Raw genomic sequence first — 22332 nt, forward strand, 5'->3', positions numbered from 1 at the left:
TGAGGGGTTAGTGTCAAAACGAAAACTCTTCACTTCAAATGTATTTCGCGGGTGCCGTCCAGCTCTGAACTCATTAACGGACGCACTGCGAATAACTTACCCTTTTGACAGCTGCATCATGGACGGTGTTGAGATGTTTCGATAATATTATCAGAGAGCAGAGGAGAGGAGGGGAAATCAATAGGCTGACATGAAATATGACTGCGAACATCCCAATTACAGCCTGTTTAGAGGGAATTAATGAGGCAGATCTTAGATACTGATATTGTTCTGTCTTGAGGGGTTGAGCTGCCTCATTTTCTCACTTGTCATTAAACAAGAGTGGATGTGTTTTTTTTTATGAAAAATAACACATGGGTGGGGGAGATGTTCGATTGCGCCTGTTTTAATGGGTTAAGAATGAATTTAAATGATAAAACTGCTTTATTTAACTGTGGATTGCGATTAAAAAGGTTCCTCTCTACCCCATGTATTCTAGTTGTATTAGAGTGGACATGTAAAAAATAACATGGCTAAGGAAGAACAGCAAAAGGCCCCATAGGATGGATTGGAGTATTTCAGCACCATGGACAGCAACTCAGCACCAACAATCTCCTCAGAAACTCGACTGCTTTTTTTTATTTTCAAGTGAACAAAGTAGTTGAGACGCTCTCCTCCACTTCTTAAGAGAGCTGTGCATTTGTGAGACTTTTTTTTTTCTTCTTTTTTAATAGTGATACTCAACTGCTGAGAGCTAAATCATATTCAATTACATTTGCATGCGCATAGTAAAGAAAAAATCAAAAAAGAAAAAAACATGTAAACCTATTTCCCCCCCCCCCAAAAAAGATGTAAACTTTTAAGTTATACATTTCGTTAAAGTTCTGTGCGTGCGTAAAAATTAAATAAGCCAAAACCGATCCGGATATTTAACGCCAATGTAACAGTATATAGCTACCATTGCTTTAAAAAAAAAAAAAAGAGAATAAAATAAGATCATGGCCACGAAATAGGCTTTTCCATCCGACTTTCAGTCAGTCAGTCAGTCACAAAGAGTCTCTCTCTCTCTCTCTCTTTCTCTTTCTCAAATAAAAGGTTTTCATTTTGGTTTTGTTAGGAGCAGAAAAGTTTGTTGATAGTTTTTGGGAAACTCATGGTGGCACTGTCTTTGGAGGAGTCCTGGTGGTGCTGATGCTGCTGCTGCGATGCGCTCCTCTCCGCCTCCAGCACGTTGGCGCCTTTGGTGTTCGTGGTCCAAGAGACGGTGGTGTTGGTCAGAGCCTGGCTCAAAGTGCTGTGCCTGAACAAGGGGTCGTGGAAGACCCCGTCCACCCAGTTTCTCAGGGTCGTGACCGGCGAGTCCTGCCTGTTGTTGTCCAGGCCGGAGACAGGTGAGGTAGCGGCGGGTGATGGGGTGAGGGAGGATGAGGATGGAGGCTGCTGGCACCTCAGCATACAGGACGGGTACTCAGTCTGGTTCAGGGACGTCGCAGTCTGGGCCAAAGACCAGATCCGAGGCTTTCCGTCTAATATCTGGTGCCCTTGCTGCTGCTGCTGCTGTTGTTGGTTATAACACACTTTTGCCTGCTGCTGTCTGCTGTCCTGCTGCTGGAAGTCCTCCGGCTGGTTAGTTTTGAGACAACTTTTGCTCAAGGTGTCCTGCTGCTCCCCTCCTCCTCCTCCTCCTCCCAGTGAAACAGGGATGGAGATCTTCAGAGACGCGTCCTTGATGAGGTGTTCTGCTGGGCAGTCGCCCGTCGTCGTCATGTGTGTGTTCATGTGGTATCGGTGCTTCAGCTCACACTCAGAGCTCTCTGACTCCAGCGTGTCGAAGTCCTCCAGGTCGCTCAGCTGGAGATCTTTATCAGGACGACTCCTGGTCTCTGGGAGACAGAGAGAGAGACAGAGAGAGAGAGAGAGAGAGAGAGGACAAGACAGGAGACATGTCAGATAGGAAAGATGTGGTGTCATCAGATCTGATAACTCTCCAATGATGTGCTGAACTTCAATAACACCTGTGAAATACACAACTTTAATTATTAAGGAATTCATGTTTTTCAGCCTGATAGTGGTAAATACATATAATCTACTCAGTTTCATCATAAATCAAGTTTTACCTAGTTTGGGTACATCTTTTTGATGTACTTTAATTTATGACAAAATTAATTTAGTCCTATCAGAAATATTAAGTTATGATTAGTGGAAAAAAAGTTGTAAAAACACAACCTTGCTTAGTTTAAGTGATTTGTGTGAAACTGACTGAGGCCTCTCTAATTGTATTATAGCTTAAATGTTGTGATCAAAGTGATATAGGATGCCTGCACATAAAACTGCTGATGCTGTCTGATTTTTAGAAATAAAAAAATATTATTTTCTTTTAGCACAGTGCATATAACAATAATGACGTGTTTGACTATAAAACATTGTAAGGCCTCACTTTCCTTTGTATCTTATTTTCAGTATGAAACATGTTTAACAATAATAATTGTATCACACAAATACTATTCATGTTAAACTTATATATTAGACAATAAAATAAGATGTTAGGATATAGATTTTTATACATTTCATCAAAATCTTATTCGAATTGACATTTTTTTAACAAAAGAAAATATGTCAGTGTGGTAACGTCATCCCATTCAGTAGTGTGTTGGATTAAAAAGAAAAGACAGTTAAAGTGTTTTTTTTTTTTTAAGATGTATAGTAACGTTGGGCTTTACACAGTAGCGTGATCATGGTTATTGTTCTTCAGTAATTCTTTTTTGATTAATTCTGATCCCCAGTGTCATAAGATAAGAAACAGTTGCTAAAACTGGCTATTTACACATGCTCTCATTTCAGTCAAAATGAATATGTTTGTTAAGAAGATTTCCATTCCAACAGAGAAAACTGCCCCTTGATGATACTAATTGCGTCAACATAATGCACTTTTAAAAGTTGTCATGAATACATTGTTGTTTAAACTTGCTTTTGAGACAAAAAGCCACCTGTAATATGCTGCCAAACAGTTCAGCATTAAGCTTCATTCTTTATTTCTGTAGAGCAATAAGGCATCGTGACACTAACCATCCTCGTTGTTCTCGCTCTTTATCTGCTCCTCCTGAGACCCATCCTCATCTTCGTCATATCGCTTTTCCTCTGAGCCCTTGTTCCTGGGCGGCCACGTCATCTTGTTCTCCTTCTTGAGCCTCCTCCTGGCGTTGGCGAACCAGGTGGAGACCTGCGTCAGGGTCATCTTGGTGATGATGGCCAGCATGATCTTCTCCCCTTTGGTCGGGTACGGGTTCTTCCTGTGCTCCTGCAGCCAGGCCTTCAGGGTGCTGGTCGTCTCACGCGTGGCATTCTTCCTCCTCGTTCCACCGTCCATGGAACCATATCTGTTAATGAGAGGAACACAAGGTACAATGGTAATGAGAGGGGTAAATAGAATATGTGATGCTTGTTGCATTACAATTTTCAAATGTGTTGCCCTGGCAGTTTATTTTCTGGAAACCATGACAGAGCCATCTGCTTCTTTGGATATTTGAATTATGCATTATGTGCTTTATAAGCCTGACAATCACACTCATAAACCCCAATGTGACCCTACTTGTGTAAAGGTCTGAACATGATAGGCATAATCACATGTCACTTAAGAGACATAATTTAGAAAATAGGAGGCAGGTAAGGAGTAAACCACCCCCACTTCATGTATTGAAGATGCATTAAACGAGAAGAAATGAAGGCATTGTTTTCTTAACAAATTCCTTTTTATACAACTACTCCATCTCATGCCTTTCTCTTCTTTAATACTGCCTTCTGTAATGCTTCAAAATAAAGTAGTTGCAACACAAGATCAAATCCTTCTTCTGTTAAACAAACCCGGTTTTAAAATAGACATCACATCACTTTATATAAAAACACTAGCTATAAAAAAAAATCGACACAAACCATTCTCACCTTCAGTAAAAGGTCAATTAACACTGATTCTCTTGGGAAACTGTAAACTTAATTGTACAATTAATATTGTCAGAACACTGTTTTATATAATTGTACATAAGCATTGGGAGACCATGTGCATTATACAGTATATACAGTGCACGGATATTCCCTGAAATCTCTCCATCAATCCCTCTGTATAGCACCTACTGGTATCTGTATCGAAATATACAAATTATTCTACTGAGTAAAATGTTTGGTCTATATGCATACATATTTTGTCCAGATCAATGCATTACCTATTACAACCATTCTCAGCGCAGCATACCACTCCTTCCGTACCCACAAATGTCAACCATGGACCTATATTTAAAATGCACAGTGTTGATTTTCAGTCAGCAGTGAGCTGTAAAAGTCCTCTCAAGGGAGGCTTTTATGAGGCCTTTATTGCTCCATATAGCTTAGTGCAGGTCAACCAGTGCTGAGGGAAAACAAGAAGGAGAGGAGAGCTGCACCTTTCCGTGCCCTGCGTTGTTTCCTCGCAGATAAAATAGACTGTAAAATTGCTTTATTGAGTGTAATGATGAGCCCTCAGGTAAAAGGCGGGCGCAGACAGAGTGGTACCGCTGTAGGCCTGCTTGTTTTTTCTGAGTGCCACTAATTCTGTTTTGCCTCAGACTTTTAGGCCTTTTTTTGCTGTATGTGCACTTATTGGCCCTCCTGCTGACACCTTTTTGCACTTCATACTGAATTTAGAGTGATTGGTAAAAAGATGCCGGCTCTTGGGTTTTTGGGTTAGGTGAACTCTTCAGTTTTGCTTGCTAATCTATATGACACTTTACTGATCAATTAAATCAAAGCAAGAGTATATTCTGTTCTATCCCACGCACGTCTGGCACCTTTAAAGTTGCTGGTTAGTTATCATTCACTCCCCACATTTTCCCCGTTTCGCAGACTTAATTTGGATGTCATGTCATTATTGGGAAGACCTTTCAACATGGCAGGCGTGCTCTTCACAACACCGAAGAGGCCTCGTGTCTTCTCTGAGAGGGGCGTGAGTCTTGTGAAGCACATCACCTCATCAGGAAAGAAATGTGTCACAGGATGAAGGTGATGACCCAGTGTTGCTAGACGTGATGGGAATGGCCTTGACCTCTCGGGAATGATTGATTTAACGCTGGGAAAACTCACCCTACACTAGTGCACAATACTTTGAGAGTTACCGAAATTGAAAGTGTGTGACAGTGGACTTAACAGCTCAAGATCAGTTCTGATGTCACTCTAACTGTGGACATTGTCTTACACATAGAGTTACATGCTATTTATTCAAAGTGGTGGGATGTTTGCGTTGATAACCAAGCTTCTTACATTGGAAAAAACTCAACAGAAGTCACATTATCATAGAAACAACATACCTGTCATACTGATACTGTCCCAAGGTTGGATCATAAGGATAGTAGGCTGTTGCCTGGGTTATTCCCGCATGCGCAGAAGCTGTGGCATCTTTAGTGTCAAATGCGCCCTGAAATCATACACAAAGACAAGAGTTTTAAAGATGATGCATTTAAAGGAAATCAATTCTGGTACATTGAATGACTCACCTTTGGCTGAAAAACTAGACAGATTTGTAGTGGCTAAATTTAAATGTTGCTTGGTTTATGTAATTCATTAGGGCTATTGAAGAGGGTATAATGGCTGATTGTGCAGTAAATCATAATGTTGAAATATGCTGCTAGCTGCAAAATGAAACATGGACTACTAACTATATTACAATGATACATTGTCCGTGGGATACAAAAATCTTTAAACTAAGACTTTCAAAATATATATTTTTAAATAAAACTTCAGAATAACAACAGTAGGTATCTTAGCATCTTCAATGCTGGGGTCTTGGGCAAATAAATCCAGGAGGCGTTCTAGCAAAATAAGGACTAGTTCAATTATTATTGAAACACATGAGTTAGAAAACAATATTCTTCTCACCACAATTTTACCAAAAATGTTCATGTATTTCAACACTAAACCAACTGAAACAAACTTCTTGAACTCTAAAGGCCCATGGGTCTGTTATGAAAACGTACAACAATTCATTTTAAATGCCATTTTGACATATATACCCTGTTGACCTGTTTTTATTCTGCCTATGTCTGTAAAGCACTTTGGTCAGCTCATGTTGTTTTAAATGTGCTATAGAAAAAAATTTGACTTGACTTGACTTGATATATATATTTTTTTTTTATAAAATACTGAATCCTCAAAGTCAGTTTTTCTTGTAAAAAAAAACATTATTTCCAATGGAAACCAACTTGCCTCAATATTAAAGGAATGATATTTAACATTTTTCTGTCTTGTTTCATAAAAAATAACAGTCTCAAGGAAAACTCTGACAAGTATTTTTCAATGGAATAAAAGGGTTGAGGGATGATATGAGGATAAATCACGTGCAGTAAGTAAAAAGGCTGGTATTATGTGGAGGAGAGGCTCGAGTCTCAGCTCCATTAATCAATGCCAAGAGGGATCAGATGAAGGTCTTACCAGCGAGTAGAAAGCCGAGGCGTCCGTGCCGTATGTAACGTAATTCCCATATCCTTGACTGCTGCTGTAGGGACTCCCGTACACGCCCAGAGCCGCGGCCGAGCTCAGCTCATGCCTGGCCGTGGCCAGCAGCCGGCTCTCGTACACCGGACAGTAGACCGGAGTCTGGCCGGACGCCGCTACTCCGGAGTCGGCTATGGATCTGCCGGTGGACTCGCAGCAAGTGGTCAAAGAGTTGGTTGTCATCAGGAACTGGAGTGGAGACCGAGAGAGAGAGTTTATCTTTTAAAAACGTATTGCTTTATTTGGTTGTGCATTTAAACAGAATGTAATGTTGAACACTTTGATCTCAAAGTTAAAGTTCAGAACTTAATATAACATAACTTTTTTTTTTTTTTAAATATGAAATAAAGTGAAATGATCTACCTGTTTCCAAATACTGTTTTACTTCTCTGAGCGCAAAATTAAACATTATTTTAGTTTTTAAAATGATTTAGCTTCTTGTGTACTCGCCCTTATTCACACTTCTTGAATGTCAATATTTAAAAACTAAAAAACACAACATCAAATGACTTGTAAAAGGCTGATATTTGCTTATGAATGACGCGTTGTATTCTTGTGCGTAAAACGTGTCCAAAAAGCGAGCCGTCTGTTAACTTTGATCCAACATATGCCTCACAAAACAGAAACAACATGTTTTCCCCAACAAAACGCCCATGCAGTAATACTCAAAGTAATGCCCCAAATGATTTTTTTTATGGCTCAAAGCCAAAACAAAACAAGCAGCTGTGTTATGGCGTAAAACACACACACGCAGCGTGTAGCAGAACAAGTTGGCATCATGTGTTCCAGCGCAGATAAACATATGGTTGACATTACAGAGCGGCTATTATCTTGCAGAAATCAGTGAACGGGGAGGTTTGGGGGTCTAGCTGGTTTCTGGTTTCTCCTCTTCTTCTTACCTTTTTTTTTTTGCTATCAGCTGCAGGAACACAGGTATCACTGGCTTGTAACGCAATACCTTTACCGATACGCGAAGAGGGACTGTGACAGCTTCTTCTGATTCTCAGCCAAAATGCGTAAAAGGATCGCGCTTAAAATCGATGAGATAATCAATCGCTGCGATATGGAAAAAGCAAAACACACTGAATAAAAGGTGGACTTACTTGTGGAGCAGACGAATAGGGATATCCAAATTGTGGATATGACATGGTAGAGAGGTCCCCCAATATCCAGAAATAAAGCGAGACTGAAGGTCTCCACTCTGAGGCGAGAGGCTGCAGCTCTGTTTGACTGTACCAATTGATTGGTAAAGCACAGGCTCCTAGGATGCTTATAGGGCGAAGCAGAGTAGCATGTTTAATTTGTGGAAAAAATGCCCCCCCACTCAAATGCTCTTTTCAAAGGCAAAAAAAAAATAATAAAAAAAATAAAAGCAGAAAATCTTCTATAGCTCTCCCTTTTTTTCTTTTTTAAAAAGTCTATTTAGAAATAGATAAATGAATTACAGGCTTTTCTTCATAATCACTTTGTTGTTGTCAGATACATATTTTTGCCCGTATAAAAAAGTAGTATAAAAGACGTCAGCAGCAGAGGCAGGTTGTTTTAAACGGCGGTGACTCTGACGTCAGAAGTTTCCCACTCTTAAAAATGACCAGACTGTAACTTTAATATGCAATTTCTTCCTCATGACGACAAAAAAAAAACAGAAAAAGAACAAGAACATTTTTTTTGAGAGGGGGAAAGAAGAGGAAGTACTTTTAAAAAAAAAAAAAAAAAACATGTCCTGGAGATTAATTTGCAGTCCCAATCAATCAATTAAACCAATCAGTGTCTTGAATATGCAAACGTATGTATCAGTTTAAATGCATTAGGGCCTAATTAAGCACATTCTTATCATTCCTCCGCACTGATGCTAATCACGTGAGGAACTAATTGATTTTAAAATGAATTAGTAAAGAATATTTTTTTATACTGGGCAGAAAAACAAATCTCAGCCCACTAATACATTGAGCAAATAGATCCACAAAAATAAATACATTTAAAATATTATTTATTTTTTCTGATAATTACCAATTTAGAACAAGGCAATCTTTTGGTTTGGTATTATGCTCTGCTATTCCACCTGGAGCCATGAGTCACCAGAGTGTTGCAATTACCCCAAAATTGTTTAATAGGGTGTTAATAGTTTGAATAAACTTTGCACCTCTACTCATGGACCTCACACCTGCAGAAATCCTTCTAATTGTTATGATATTTAAAACCATCTTTATCAATTTATCTATCTATCTATCTATCTATCTATCTATCTATCTATCCATCCATATATCTATCTATCTATCTATCTATCTATCTATCTATCTATCAATTTATCTATCTATCTATCTATCTATCTATCTATCTATCTATCTATCAATTTATCTATCTATCTATCTATCTATCTATCTATCTATCTATCTATCTATCTATATATCTATCTATCTATCCATCCATATATCTATCTATCTATCTATCTATCTATCTATCTATCTATCTATCCATATATCTATCCATCCATATATCTATCTATCTATCTATCTATCTATCTATCTATCTATCTATCCATATATCTATCTATCTATCTATCTATCTATCTATTTATCTATCTATCTATCCATCCATCCATCTACCCATCTATCTATCTATATATCTATCTTTTTATCTATCTATCTATCTATCTATCTATCTATCTATCTATCTATCTATCTATCTATTTATCTATCTATCCATCCATCCATCCATATATCTATCCATCTATCTATATATCTATCTTTTTATCTATCTATTTATCTATCTATCTATCTATCCATCCATCCATCTATCCATCTATCTATCTATATATATATATATCTTTTTATCTATCTATCTATCTATCTATCTATCTATCTATCTATCCATCCATCTATCTATCTATCTGATCATGGATCTTTCCAAGTGTTGTGGTCAGATAAAATCACGAAACTGCAGTTTAAACCAAAACGTCCCAAACTGGCTTGCCACCTCACTGGTTGCCGGCGCCGGTGCCGGTGCTTGCCAGTGCCTTGCTTGGAGAAGCCCGGGTTGAGACATGTGGATAGCCCCGGGGGTCACTCCTCAAATTAATGATGATGTACTCCCTCCTCCCCTTCCTCCTCCTCCTCCTCCTCCCTCCTCCTCCTCTCCTCTCCAGCTGGATCTCTGCCTGCCGGTGACAGGTCGATTGAGAGTGATTGATGACTATCTAGGGGACCGGGGCCAACATAATAATATGATACCGGGCTCCTTGCAATAATTGCTCACTTTCATTTACAGATGAAAGCAGTAATAAACAGCTATAAAGGCGCGCAGAGAGGCTTGTGATTCGGTTAAGTAGAGCCTAACTTTTGTCTTTTTGCGTTTTCATTTTGGTGGGTTGGTGTGGGAGGTGTGTTTGGTGTGTTCTCTCATTCATTTTGACAAATTGAATTATAGGGGGTTAGTACCTCAGAGCAAATGGCCGCATTAACGCTGCGAACAGTGGGGGGTCAAAAGGGATCAGCCAGACGCGTTTTAATTTGCATTAACTCTAAAGCCACCTTAACATTAACAACCCAGTCTGAACCACTCAACCATACACTCACTCACACACACACACACAGCTCCATTTTGTCTTATTAATTTAGACTTTTTTTAATTCATTAGGTTATTTTTTATTTTATTTTTTTCTCACTAATATGTTTATTGGGTTTTCTTATTTTCACAAACACAATAAAAAAACAAAACAACAACAACAAACACTGGTACAGCTCAGATAAAAAAACAAAATGTATATAGGAGGTCATATAGGAAATAGTCCATAGTGCAGGGAAGTCAATAATCACTTTCCACTGTGGCAAATTAATTGGGGTTAATGTGCATTGGAAGGCAACATCACACCCAGCGGATGGAAAGTGTTGACATGTTGATTTTGAAGATGGTGCATTGGAGCGCACCTGACGCACACACCTGCACACACACACACACATAAGTGACATGCATTCTTCTACAGATGACCGTTTGCATGCATGGACCTCCACAACCATAATCAGGCTGCAAGGAGACAGTGGGTAAAATGTGATAGACACTTTCTCTAAACTACACTGCCCACACCACCCTCCCTGTATACCTTTTCATTATCCACTGCGTTACCCAGCGTTATCGGGAGCCTATAATAAAATATTTAGGCGCACTAGTGTATGCTTTTAGATGGAAAATGAAGGCGACGGCAGGAGTTCATGTTTGTTTAGCGTTTAAAGATTAAAAAGAGAAGCTTCTTTTTTTTTTTTTTTTCTTGGACAGATGTGGGGGAAGCAAAGTGGAGCAAGAAGGAGGATAAGATGCTATTCCAGTTCAGGACAAAAGGGGTTATTCTTGTGACCTGATTGCATTTTCCTTCTTCCTTCTTTCCTATTTTACATTTATCTGTGCAATATATCCTTGATGCAATATACACCTCAAGTGCAACTTTGTTTACATTTTATTTATTACATCTACTCTTTTACAAGTGCAATTATCTCTGTTTACATTACATCTATTTTTATATGTTATACTTCTAGTGTAACACTTCTGTTTATATTTATTTATTACATCTACTTTACCTGTTTTATTTGTCTTATCATAACTGTGTGTGTTTTTACCTGTTATATGTTTTATCTGCCTTGTTTAGTCTTGTCAAGTATTTGTTTTAAAGCACTGACCAGAAGTGGCAAACTGTGAATCTCGTATTTAATACAATGACAATAAAGCTTTCTATTCTATTCTTGTCATGAAATTAAACCTGATAACCAACAGAGCTGTTATCAGTTATTAGTTATCTAGATTAATGGGTGATTTTTACTGTATAGATTAGGACAGATAGCAGCGTTCAGCAGTGATCTAGTGTTGGAGCATCCATCATATTGATGAGTGGCATAAATCAACTGCTTCACTTGAATTAGACTAACTAATGGGCCAATTATGACTGTATCACAATACATCCATACAACCATAAAGATCTTCTTTTGTATCTGCAAGTCTGCAACATTATTGAGGTTTTATGGTCGTTTAGTTTACGCTTACTTAGTTATGTATTCAAGTTTCAGTATTTTTGCCTCATGGCGTCAACCTCCAACTATTCTAATCTGAATAATAACTGTGTTGCACTTTGAAGTGAGCCTGCTAATTTGCATCTCCTTTCCAACTAAACTCATATTAAAAAGTTCCCCAGAAACGTTGTAATCATGAAGGTGTCACTTTCCTGATAATCTGTCTTTGATTAATGAGCCACAAGGAGGGGAGTGCCTGAGTGCGCCTGTGTGTGTGTGTGTGAGTGTGTGTGTGTGTGTGGGAGAGAGTTTATGTGTGTGAGAAATACAGAGAGAGTAAGAGAGTGGTGAATGGAGGAGGGTAAAACACCTCCTTTTTCCCAACATTTTAGTGAGCAGAGTTTAAAGTGAGTCAGGCACAGCAAAGGTGAACTGCGTCAGTGCAGCACCAAAGCTGAGTCTTTCATGACAGTGACAGATAATGATGAATGTTCATGATTATTTTTGTTTTTTTCTGTTGAACAACTTTGTTTATTCCTGCTTTTTAGAATTACAGTATTACAATTATTCACAATTGCCGTAGGTATTGTGGCGCAGAGTTTTGTTGGAGGCACTTACTATACACCTGAGGTGTTCTGAGGACACAGCCCAGTCACATAGGTTTAAAGGGGACCTATTTTGCTTATTCTGCAGGGGCATACTTGTATTTGGGTTTTTAATTAGAACATGATTGCGTGTTTTAATGTAAAAAAAAAGCTTTATTTTTCTCATACCGGCTGTGCTGCAGCCCCCTCTTTTCACCCTCTGTCTGAAACACTCTGTTTGAGCTTCTCCCCCCCCCCCCTCATTTTGAAAAAGCCCACGGTCTGCTCTGGTCGGCTCACCCACTGTTTTGATTGGTTAACCCAAACTAAACTCTTTGGACTCCGCTCCAGCTCCGCTCGAACTATCTTTGTTTGAGGGCGTGCCAAACTTGCCGCTATAGGCAACATGTGTTACTTGGTGACATCATCATGTTGAAATGGAAGAAAAAGGCAGGACTTCAGTCACGGCGTTTCAGGCAGTTCAGGAGCAATGTTTCTGTGGGGGAGATTAACACCCTTTGGAGTGGACTTTGGGCAACTTTGCAGACATTTACATGCACAAAAAACTATGAAACACAGTAAAGGAAAGGGAAAAAGCACAAAAATATAAAAAGGTCCCCTTTAAACCACTTGAGGCTATATAATGAAACTGACTTGACTTGATTTACATGTAAGTAGCCTAGTCTATCTTTTAAATCCCCTTTATATATATATATACAGTATATGTGGTGTGCTTGGACACTTCAGATGTATAATCTTGATACTTCAACATTTATTTTGAACTCCAAATCAGAAAAAAACACTTTTAATAACAGTGGATTTTCATTGTGTGTGTGGGTTTCGATGGTAGCAACTCATCTATCTTTTGATGATGATAAATAGGGGAGAGTTGCTGTTCAGTGACGCAGGGATGGCTTGCAGTATATAACATCTTGCTCTTAATACATTGTGCATCATTGAACTCCTCAAACCCAAGTTTTCATGATTATAATTTCCATCTCTGTTATTTCACTTTGCGTAAGCTTAACATTTTTTCACAGACTCAGATTCGAGTGTCCTCAGATCACAGGCAAAATGTGTGAAGTGTGCTCCAAGTTTTGGACAGGACTGAGAGTTGAGGGAGACAGGAAACTCAACTCAATCAAGTGTGGTTCAGTGATAGTGCTGATGTTGACCTCTGCCGTGTTCAAACTCCCCAATGTGGGTTAGCATCAGGTGAAAGAAATGTACTGACTTCTTCAAAATTTACTATTTTGTATCTCTTTATCCCTCATTCTGCCCGTTTTTAACCTTCTCTTCTCTTCTCTTTAGTCACGTTTATTAAAAAGTAAATGTTTGTGAGCTTATAATCTTGGAGTTCTGCCCTATTTTGTTACACTACTTAGTGCTTTTTGTTCCAACTTCATGAAATATTGGCGTCAACTCTGTCCTATTGTATTTCACCCTGTATGAGGGTAATGTCATGGTGCTCTGATGTCTTATGGTCCACTGTCTCATGCGCTGTTTACAAGCTAGAAACCCAAGATGACCTCAATAGCTGAAGACAGCTGCACAGGCCGACTCGCTCGGTGACATGAAGCCCCGAGCAGCTCCCAGGCTTTCCAATAGCTACCATGTTTCTCTTTCTGCAGTCATGGAAAGAATGTCCAAGCATTCCTACACACACACGCACACACACACAACTACACACACAATGCTTATCCAGCAAAACATTAGCCTATTTGTTGTCTAGTCTAGTCTTGGAGTCCAAATGGAATATTGATCTCCAACGATCTTCTCAATGTATTTCTTATTTCTTCTCTTGAACAGCACAATGATTTTTTTTTCCTCCTCTCTTTTGGCCTTAAAGCCCTAATGGTTTTTGCATGAGTTGGATAGTAGGCTGGGCTGCTTCAGGCACTCTGTATATAAATGGTGACTTTTGTTGTCGCTGAAGATGTTTCCAGGTTGGTAATAAATGCTTTTATTTGGTGGATTGTGCAAACTAGTCAACATTCTGTGTCTTTACCAGCTGAAGAGGCTTTTAAAACGGCTTCCTTTAATGTGCTGTTTATTAGGTTAGCTTAGTCAGTAGGGATCATGTCTTATTACTTTACCAGGTTGGTAAAGGACAAGTAGGGGAAGAGGACAACATGCTAGGAATAAAGGGGTAACAACTTTGAGTTCAAAAGAGACAGTGAGTATTTTTTTTTTTAAATTACTGACAACCTATTAAATAATTATTGGGTCTAGTAATGTTGTTACACAAGACTGGGAAAATAGGACAAATGGGGTAACAGTGCTAATATTGCAATACTGTTCTGTTACGGTAAAATTTACTGTATTTTAAAGTTCTTAATTTTCCTTTGGGTAATTGCCTAGTAAAAATTATAGATATGAAGTTTGTTTTACTATTGAGTCATGTACTTGCTTGCATGTTTTTAGATTTCTAACATAATACTGGTAAGTAAATCTGATGATGAAAACAGATATTTTGTTGTATGATAATTAAAGGTTCCCTTTGTAGTTTTTGGCCTCTAGTAGCACTATGGAGATGCTATTCATTCATCATTGGGTCCCCATTTTGTTTATGTTATACGATACACAGTCCCGCCAATGATGTCAAACTATTCCACTGATCTACAAGTGGCAGTATTAAGATATGCTACAATGTGGCAATAAAATACTTGAAAATCGGCTTTGCAAATGTTTCATGATGAAGGAAAATCACTCGACAGTTTGTTAGACCTCAAGTATAGACACAATGATTAAAGGTCTTTGCACACCAAGTCCATATTTTTTGTATGCGTTTTTTAAACCGTCATCAGATAAAAAATCATTATGCACAGAAACCTTGCACACTGAGTCCGATGCATTTTGTTATTCTGTTTGTTGCGAAAATTCGCAATGCTAGACAAATCTGAATTAATTACGTGTGTGTAATGGATAGCGCTAGTCCAAAACGGAGTTAATGAATGAATGACATTAGCAAGAAGTTATCGTTTTGCTGCCGAGAACACAAGCACCACTGTCTGATCTTTCCTACATCCTTTGGTTTGCGACCATCCCCGATTCCAAGCTGTTCTGCAATCATCTGCCACAATCTATCTTTAAATTCTGCACGTCTGTGTTCTTTTATTTTCTTATTTGTAAAGCGCTTTGTGCTGGGAGAAGAAGAGAATGTTTATCATGCCATTTTGGATGATGAAGTTTGCTCGGACGGTGGCTCTGAGTGGTCAAACAACCCCATTTTGCCTTTTGACAGAAAATCAAACCTGTTACGAAAACTTTAATAACTGAGGAAAGTTTTGGAGTCAGTGTGTGTAAACGTGACTGACACAATGTGAGGTCGTATTTATTTTTAAATGTCAGACAAAAATACAGGCTTTGGTGTGCAAAGGCCTTAAGACTGAATGTAAACCATTTCATAAAGCACTCAGGAACAAACTTTACTGATGTTTAGTAGACTAGTTTATATTATAAAGAATAGTGTGGCAAGCTTTGCATCTTCAAACAAATTACAACTGTCCAACACATTAGCTAGTGATTGTCCAGTTCTGCAGTAAAGTATTTTTTGTTTGGGTTTTTATATTGTGACATATTTCCGTCTGTGCCGCGCAACTTTCCAAGGCAACTTTTTAGCCACTCAGGCAACATGCAGCAGATTTCATGCACGCTGCATTAAATACATTATGAAGGTGGACATTCAAATGCATTATGCAAATCCTGCAGCATCAGCACCTTCAACGATAGCATGTCCATTATCCCTCATGTATTATCCCAAGTAGGGTGCGCAGCAACGGCTGTGAAATCCAATGAAAGTGGATCTTCTAGTTTTTAACAATACCACGATAATATGTCTGAGATGAGACTACCCAACCCTCTCATTCTTCAGCTTTCTCTCACTCCCATCTCTCTCGCTGCTCTTCCTCTCCAGCCCCTCTAAGTGGTTTAACATGTCAAAGTTCTCTCGGCTCATCCATAATTGATCACCACAACGGGAGCATCTTCGCTGCACTTAGTTAACTAGCTATCTGCAGGTGTTCCCTTAGCAACTGGCCGGGGACTGAAACATCGAAATACCGTATGTAGACTCCCAAGCCCCAAAAATGTGAACCCAATGTGTCTTGTAAATCTTGGTGTTGGCCCCTTGTTCACTGGTTGTGTTCTTGGACTCAGGATGTATCTCTGGCCCATTACACGGTCCAGGATATGGGTGAAAACAATCAAATGTCTTGTAACATTGGCATTTGCACCTGCTCCTCTGTGGTCATCCCTGTGATTTCAATGCTGAGCATGAGGGATAATGCCGTTTTTACATCGTTAAAATGTAGTCATGCAGTTCTGGTTATATTTAATGCAGATTTGAATGGAAACATATGCATTTTTTACTGTGAGCTCAACTATTTCATATGATTTCGCTGATTTTGATTTGTTTTATAATCTGACATATTTTGTAGAAAGATTGTATGTCAAATTGTGTCCATTATTTGTTTATTTACTTATTTATTTATTCAGATTTGTCATATATTACACATTCATACAAGAGCAAAATTTGGTGGCTGACACTTTGTTATATGCTAAAACAAAGCATATGAGAAAGTGTAATACTGGCTGGAATCAGACACACAAATCCAGTGGTTGCTCAAACTGGGAAAAAAAGAGAAGGAAAAAGATTGAATTACCAAATAAAAAATTCAATTCAGCAAAGAAGACAACAACGTTTGAGGGCCTAGTCCACACAAAATAGCAGCCACACTATGGGCTGTTGAACCCTGGTCTGCCCACTAAACCATTAGGAAAACAAAGGAAACATGCCAACTAAACCATGTTGCACCAAAGTAATAGTAGACTGCCATACACCTCCAAAAATAAATACATAATTAATCAAATCAAGAAATAACATAAACTAATATGATATCACTGTCTGTATGTCTGTTTTTTCTAGGCTTCTTTATTATAAGCGCCTCATGTGAAACCCTCAGCAGCATAATAGGAACCACAAGCAAACCCACAGGAACCTGCAAAAAAGGGGATCAATCATTGGAGAGACTGTGAGTGGAGAACAATCAACTTTTTTAAATTTGATATTATATTATTTTCATCTGTAAGTGTAGTGTGTCTTGGTGGTAGGCAAGAAGGCCAAAGTCTGTCTACCACATAATATCTAATGTTGCTAGTATCTCTATTGCTTTCACATAATTTCAAATGTGATTTGTGTATCAAATGACTGTGCTTAATACGTTTGCTCTTGTTCTGATTGTGTAATATATGAGTTTGTTCAAGGTTTAAATTTAAAAGACAGCAATTACTACTCTGAACTTCTAGTGTCACTTTGCTCCAGCTGCTGAAACCCATTCCTGCTGGAAGCAGCATTGTCAACTCGGTGTCTTTAATGCTATGTCTGTAAATCACCCCATCCCATGAGTTATATCTGATTTCATGTAATTTTATCTGCAGCATATTAAACTGTAACAGGTTTGGAAGCAGCCAACAAAAGTTACTTTATCTCGAGGACAAATCTACCAACCAAGCTCTTTTGTTTAACTGCAACATTTTTATTTTGCTGATCTTAGGAAGCTTTTGGAAACATAGCTGACACAGGCCATTGTTGAATTGTACTACAAACCTTTCTAAAATAGTCTAGCGGCCTATATTGTAAGCAACCTTTGAGTCTTAACCCAAAGTTAAATAAAACAGCAGAGGCTGCCGGGGCCTATTATAAGCAGAGTATGTTAAATTTGAGAAACTCAGGAAACTGTCTTTTACTAAGTATTTCACAAGTGCAATTTAAGAAAAGAGCTTGTCTGTGCATGAGCTAACCTTAGTCTAAGGGAACATGTACTATATATATGTGTACTAGATACATCGTAATTTTTATGTATCAGATTACATTGTAGCTTTCTTCCCCTGTTGTTCTTTAGGAAGGGAAATGCAAACAGGCTGGCTGGCCAAACAAAGAGACTTGTCAATCACCTTTCTGCCTGAATGTATCCCATCCTGTGTGTGAGTGTGCGTGTGTGTGTGTGTCTGCATGTGTCACCAACGCCAGACCCATCATGTCAGACACCGGAATGACACTGATCGCAGTGTGATGTGCGCACACACACACACACACACACACAGGGGCCAGGTGGCTGCTCTCTCTGTCATGACAGACCCTAGACCAGACCACTGACTCCCTCGACTCCCCCGACACCTGCGACCACCACCAATGCAGCCAACCAAACTGCAGCCATGCGCAACCACCAGTTATTGAATACATTTCCCTCCCATCTGAAATTTGCACGGAACATTTTGTGTTATATTAATATACAGACTGTTGTACCAGTCCGGGGTGCTGTTTACTGCTGTTTTGATGGTTATAATATGGTTAAAAACCTGTGATGTGCCATCACTGCACGAGTATGCCAGTTTTCATTCAAACCAGTCACCACAACATGCCATTAAAAACAGAAATCTGCTATGTCCCAGCCTGGGCCTCAGATACACCATGCTGCCCTACATGTAGATGCTCCAGGGCAGAAGGGATTTTTGCTCACTTTCCTCACCATGATGCGTCCAAGTGCCATGGACAAGTATTTGAGTGAGTTTGAGCAAATTCAGCCATGGAAATAAGCTCTTAAAGTAATGTTGCTACACCTCTAAATGTATCTTTTCTCTGCCCTCTCCTTCCTTTTTTCTCCTTCTCATTGTCTGGAAATAACAGAAAGAATGAGCAGCAATGACCTCTTCCACCATCCTTCCATTTGTTCCTGCTCCTGATGCACATGGATATTATAAAGTCATGATCCTCTTTCAATATTCACCTACATAATAGAACTAGTACATTGAGCGTAGCTGCGTTAAGGGCCAGAGGATGTGTTATAGGCAGTGATTATCTTCCTGAAGACGACGCAGGCCTAGGCAGGCACTTACAATTATTTATTCATAATGCATCCACTGAAACACAAATGCACTTTATTGTCTCATTCTGCATCTTATTTTACCCATAAACCAGAAAATGGGCTGGGATTCTAATGAAAGAGCCATGTTAATATCAAGGCAGATAAGGGCTGGCATGTGCAGATGGGAGCACAATGTGGAAACCCAATCACAAGTTCCTTCAATCACTCAAAAGCAGAACAAGGGGGAATGGATGCATTTGAATATTTTCCTCTACCTGGAGGTATTAAAACTATACAATTTTAATACCTATTTAACATGCAGTTGCTTTTTGTGCCTCTCATTTTAGCAGTTCTGCATAAAAAGCAGGCAAGTAATGCAGGAGTAACTGTGGCAGCTATGGGCATGACATGGTTTTTCAACCATTCCCTGACTTTAATCGCTGCATTAAGATCTTACTCACTGAGTGGGCTGCTCTCTCCCAGCAGTCTAATTCTGGCTTTATTCTTTATTCTGTTGTTTTCACTGTGCTTGCTGAAAGGCCAGAGATTTGGGCCACATGAAGAACTTTGTACTTCATAATTCAATACCTTATTCCCTTTAGTTAAGCACTCCTCTGCTTTTCAAAATAAACTGTTTATTTTAGTCTTACAATTGGGAATTCACATACACATATACAGTATGTAGGCACATACGCATGATGTAGAACTGCTGTATCTATAAGAACAATAAAACCGTCAGGGCAGAAATAGTCAGGAATGGCAATGTTAGATGTGAGGAGACTTTGAAAGAATGTTTGCATGAGCTTCTACATGCACCAACATTTAAAGCAATGGACTCATGACCTGTCCAGTGTTGACGCATGGTGGGCTTCAGTCCACTAACATGTCAATCAAACTCTTGCCGAAGCCAGTCAGGAGAAGAGCGAAAACATCTTTGCCATTGAGAAAAGCCTTCGGTGCCATTCACTCCTCTTCTTTCAGTGAAGAAATACTATCCAGCTCTCATAAAACTGATGCTATTGCAGCATCTACACTAACCTCTTCAGGAGCCACCATTGCTGTTTAAAGCGAACAGTCACGATTCTCGCATGATATTGTGACATTGCGAGAAACCTCCTGCCGTGCAAGGTAGCTTCAGTTCACCCAACTTCCATCCAACTTCTGCTCCCTTTCTATGTCTGACCAGCTGAGAAAACTTATTCCAAAGTTGTGCTTGTAAGTCAAGTGCCATCAATCAAAAGGTTGTCGGGCTTAATGATGGTTCATTTTAGGGTTAGGTCCATGAAGTGCAACCAAAGCCGTTTGATGAATGGGTTTTGGGAATAGGACAATTAGTGAATGAGCATTTGTTACTTGAATCAAGCAAGCATGAAGACCAACAACACAACATTTGTGGTCCATACAATTTTAGGTAGGCCTATACATTTTCAGTCCATTCTAACCACATTTCCACCAAAGTCAGAAGAAACAACGCGTCCACGCGAGTTGAAAATGTTCCCACTTGAGCAAAAAATATGTGCTTTTCCTGAGGCTTTTTAAAGGAGCAGTGTGTGGGATTTAGTGGCATCTAGCGGCGAGGTTGCAGATTGCAACCAACTGAGTACCCCTCTGCTCACCTCTCCATTTCCAAGACTGCGGTAACGGAACCGCCGAGTGCAAAACAGTGGTAACGCCATTTGCCTCTGTCGGAGAACTACGGTGGCCTTCAGGTAACGTAAAAACGTGAAAGGCCCTCTCTAGAACCAGAGTTAATTTGCCAATAAAGAAAATCTACACAGGATTTTTAAATGTAGTGTTACTTCATTAAGAGACGCTCAGTGTGAACGTTGCTAGCTAGCTACAGTTGGTAATTCCCTCCAATACACACTGTACATTGGAGGCTTACCTTCAGGCTTCATATCAATGCATGCTACAGCTCCAGAGTTTAACAAAGTTGTGGTTGAGACTGGTCACACGTAGATACAAATGGCTGTGGATAATCAAATTTCATCAGTAGGCCTACTTATATCTCATTCATCAGAAACATTAGTTGCCTTAACACATCCGATTGTGTTGCTCCTCTGTCAGGGTCACTTTGAAAAACAAAGTAAAAGAGAAAATGAGTGGTGATATGAATATTATGAAGGAGTATGGAGAAGAGGGAAGTCATTCCACCCATCCACGTTCCTTTATTTTCCACTCCGCCGCTCACATTTGAATATTTTGAAAGGAGTGCCTATGTTTGCCTTATCATGCATTATTCTGAGGCATTACCTGGGCCTTAACACTGCAATAAAGATGGCTGGGAAGTCTCTCTCCCTTTTTCACAGAGATGCACAACAATAATAATATTCATACACTACCCGCCTCAAGAAGAGGGGTCTTTCGTTTGACTTTATAATCCCTTTAAAGATGTGCATGTTAGTAGCGGAGATTTATCCAGTATGAATGATACGAAGGCTGTTTTTTTTCTAAGTGCTGTGATACAAGGACAACTTTTTGAGGCAAGGAAGAAGAGCAATATTACATTCAGTTGGGATGTGAAGTGCCGAATTGTTGTGGAAATCCTATAATCACTGTGGATAACATTGCAAACGGTAAGGAATTAAATTATAGTGGAAGATATGGGACAGCTTTGTCAAATACATTGCAGGAGTCTGATGGACATGTTTGAAAAATCAAATAAATAACTTTGCGATGAAAAGCATTCACAGCGTCAATTTTGTTGGAACTAATTCAAAAAGGTGCCGTCTTGTAGAGGTTGGTAAACTTCTCAGAAAACACATCATATAAAACTTTTGACAGAGAGTTTCATGTTTGCAACAAATGACACAACAATTATAGCGACACTGTATTATTTGACAATGGACAACTGGCAGGTGTAGTATATCTGTGTTACATTAATTCATTTTAGGATTCATCATTGCTTCTTCCACCAGAAACACGGACCACTTCCTTGTCTCCACACTGCTGACCACCTACCCACCCTCACCCCACACACACTTACACACATACACAGCAGGTAAGACAAGGTGTCACATCATACCCTTATCATTAACTTCTTTCATTAGGGCATACAATGCCCTCAACATGTGTTTTTGCCCATATGATAAAAGAGGACATTCTTCTTCACACAGGCCTGCCAAAGCAACACTGGGAAGCATGACAGCTGGAATGTGATATTGCATTGTTTTTAGTCCATAGATAAACTGCCACTTGGTGCACTAGTGAGCTTTGTTATGTTAGTCAAAGGACTCCTATGAAAAGAACATTTTTTAGAAATTTCTATGATTTTTCACAATTAAAAAAAAAAAAATATTGCAGTAACAATTGATTTTTTAAAATTATTTCTTTATTTATTTTCATCATTTAAAGGGATAGTGTGTAGGATTTGGTGGCATCTAGTGGTGT

At 39.1% G+C, this 22332-nt stretch overlaps 1 protein-coding gene across 1 annotated transcript; it reads right to left on the minus strand.

Moving 5' to 3' along the window:
- Positions 1 to 301: 301 nt before the first annotated feature.
- On the minus strand, positions 302 to 8332 carry irx4a (iroquois homeobox 4a). The gene is made up of 5 exons (XM_037785190.1): positions 7599 to 8332; positions 6433 to 6684; positions 5313 to 5419; positions 3046 to 3356; positions 302 to 1862 (listed from the first exon to the last, which is right to left on the minus strand). Exons 1-5 carry the CDS (start codon positions 7641 to 7643, stop codon positions 1093 to 1095), a joined length of 1485 nt encoding a protein of 494 aa, XP_037641118.1. The 5' UTR covers positions 7644 to 8332; the 3' UTR covers positions 302 to 1092.
- Between the last annotated feature and the right edge of the window lie 14000 nt (positions 8333 to 22332).

The sequence above is a fragment of the Sebastes umbrosus genome, chromosome 11, assembly GCF_015220745.1.
Source record: "Sebastes umbrosus isolate fSebUmb1 chromosome 11, fSebUmb1.pri, whole genome shotgun sequence".
Taxonomy (NCBI): Eukaryota; Metazoa; Chordata; class Actinopteri; order Perciformes; family Sebastidae; genus Sebastes; species Sebastes umbrosus.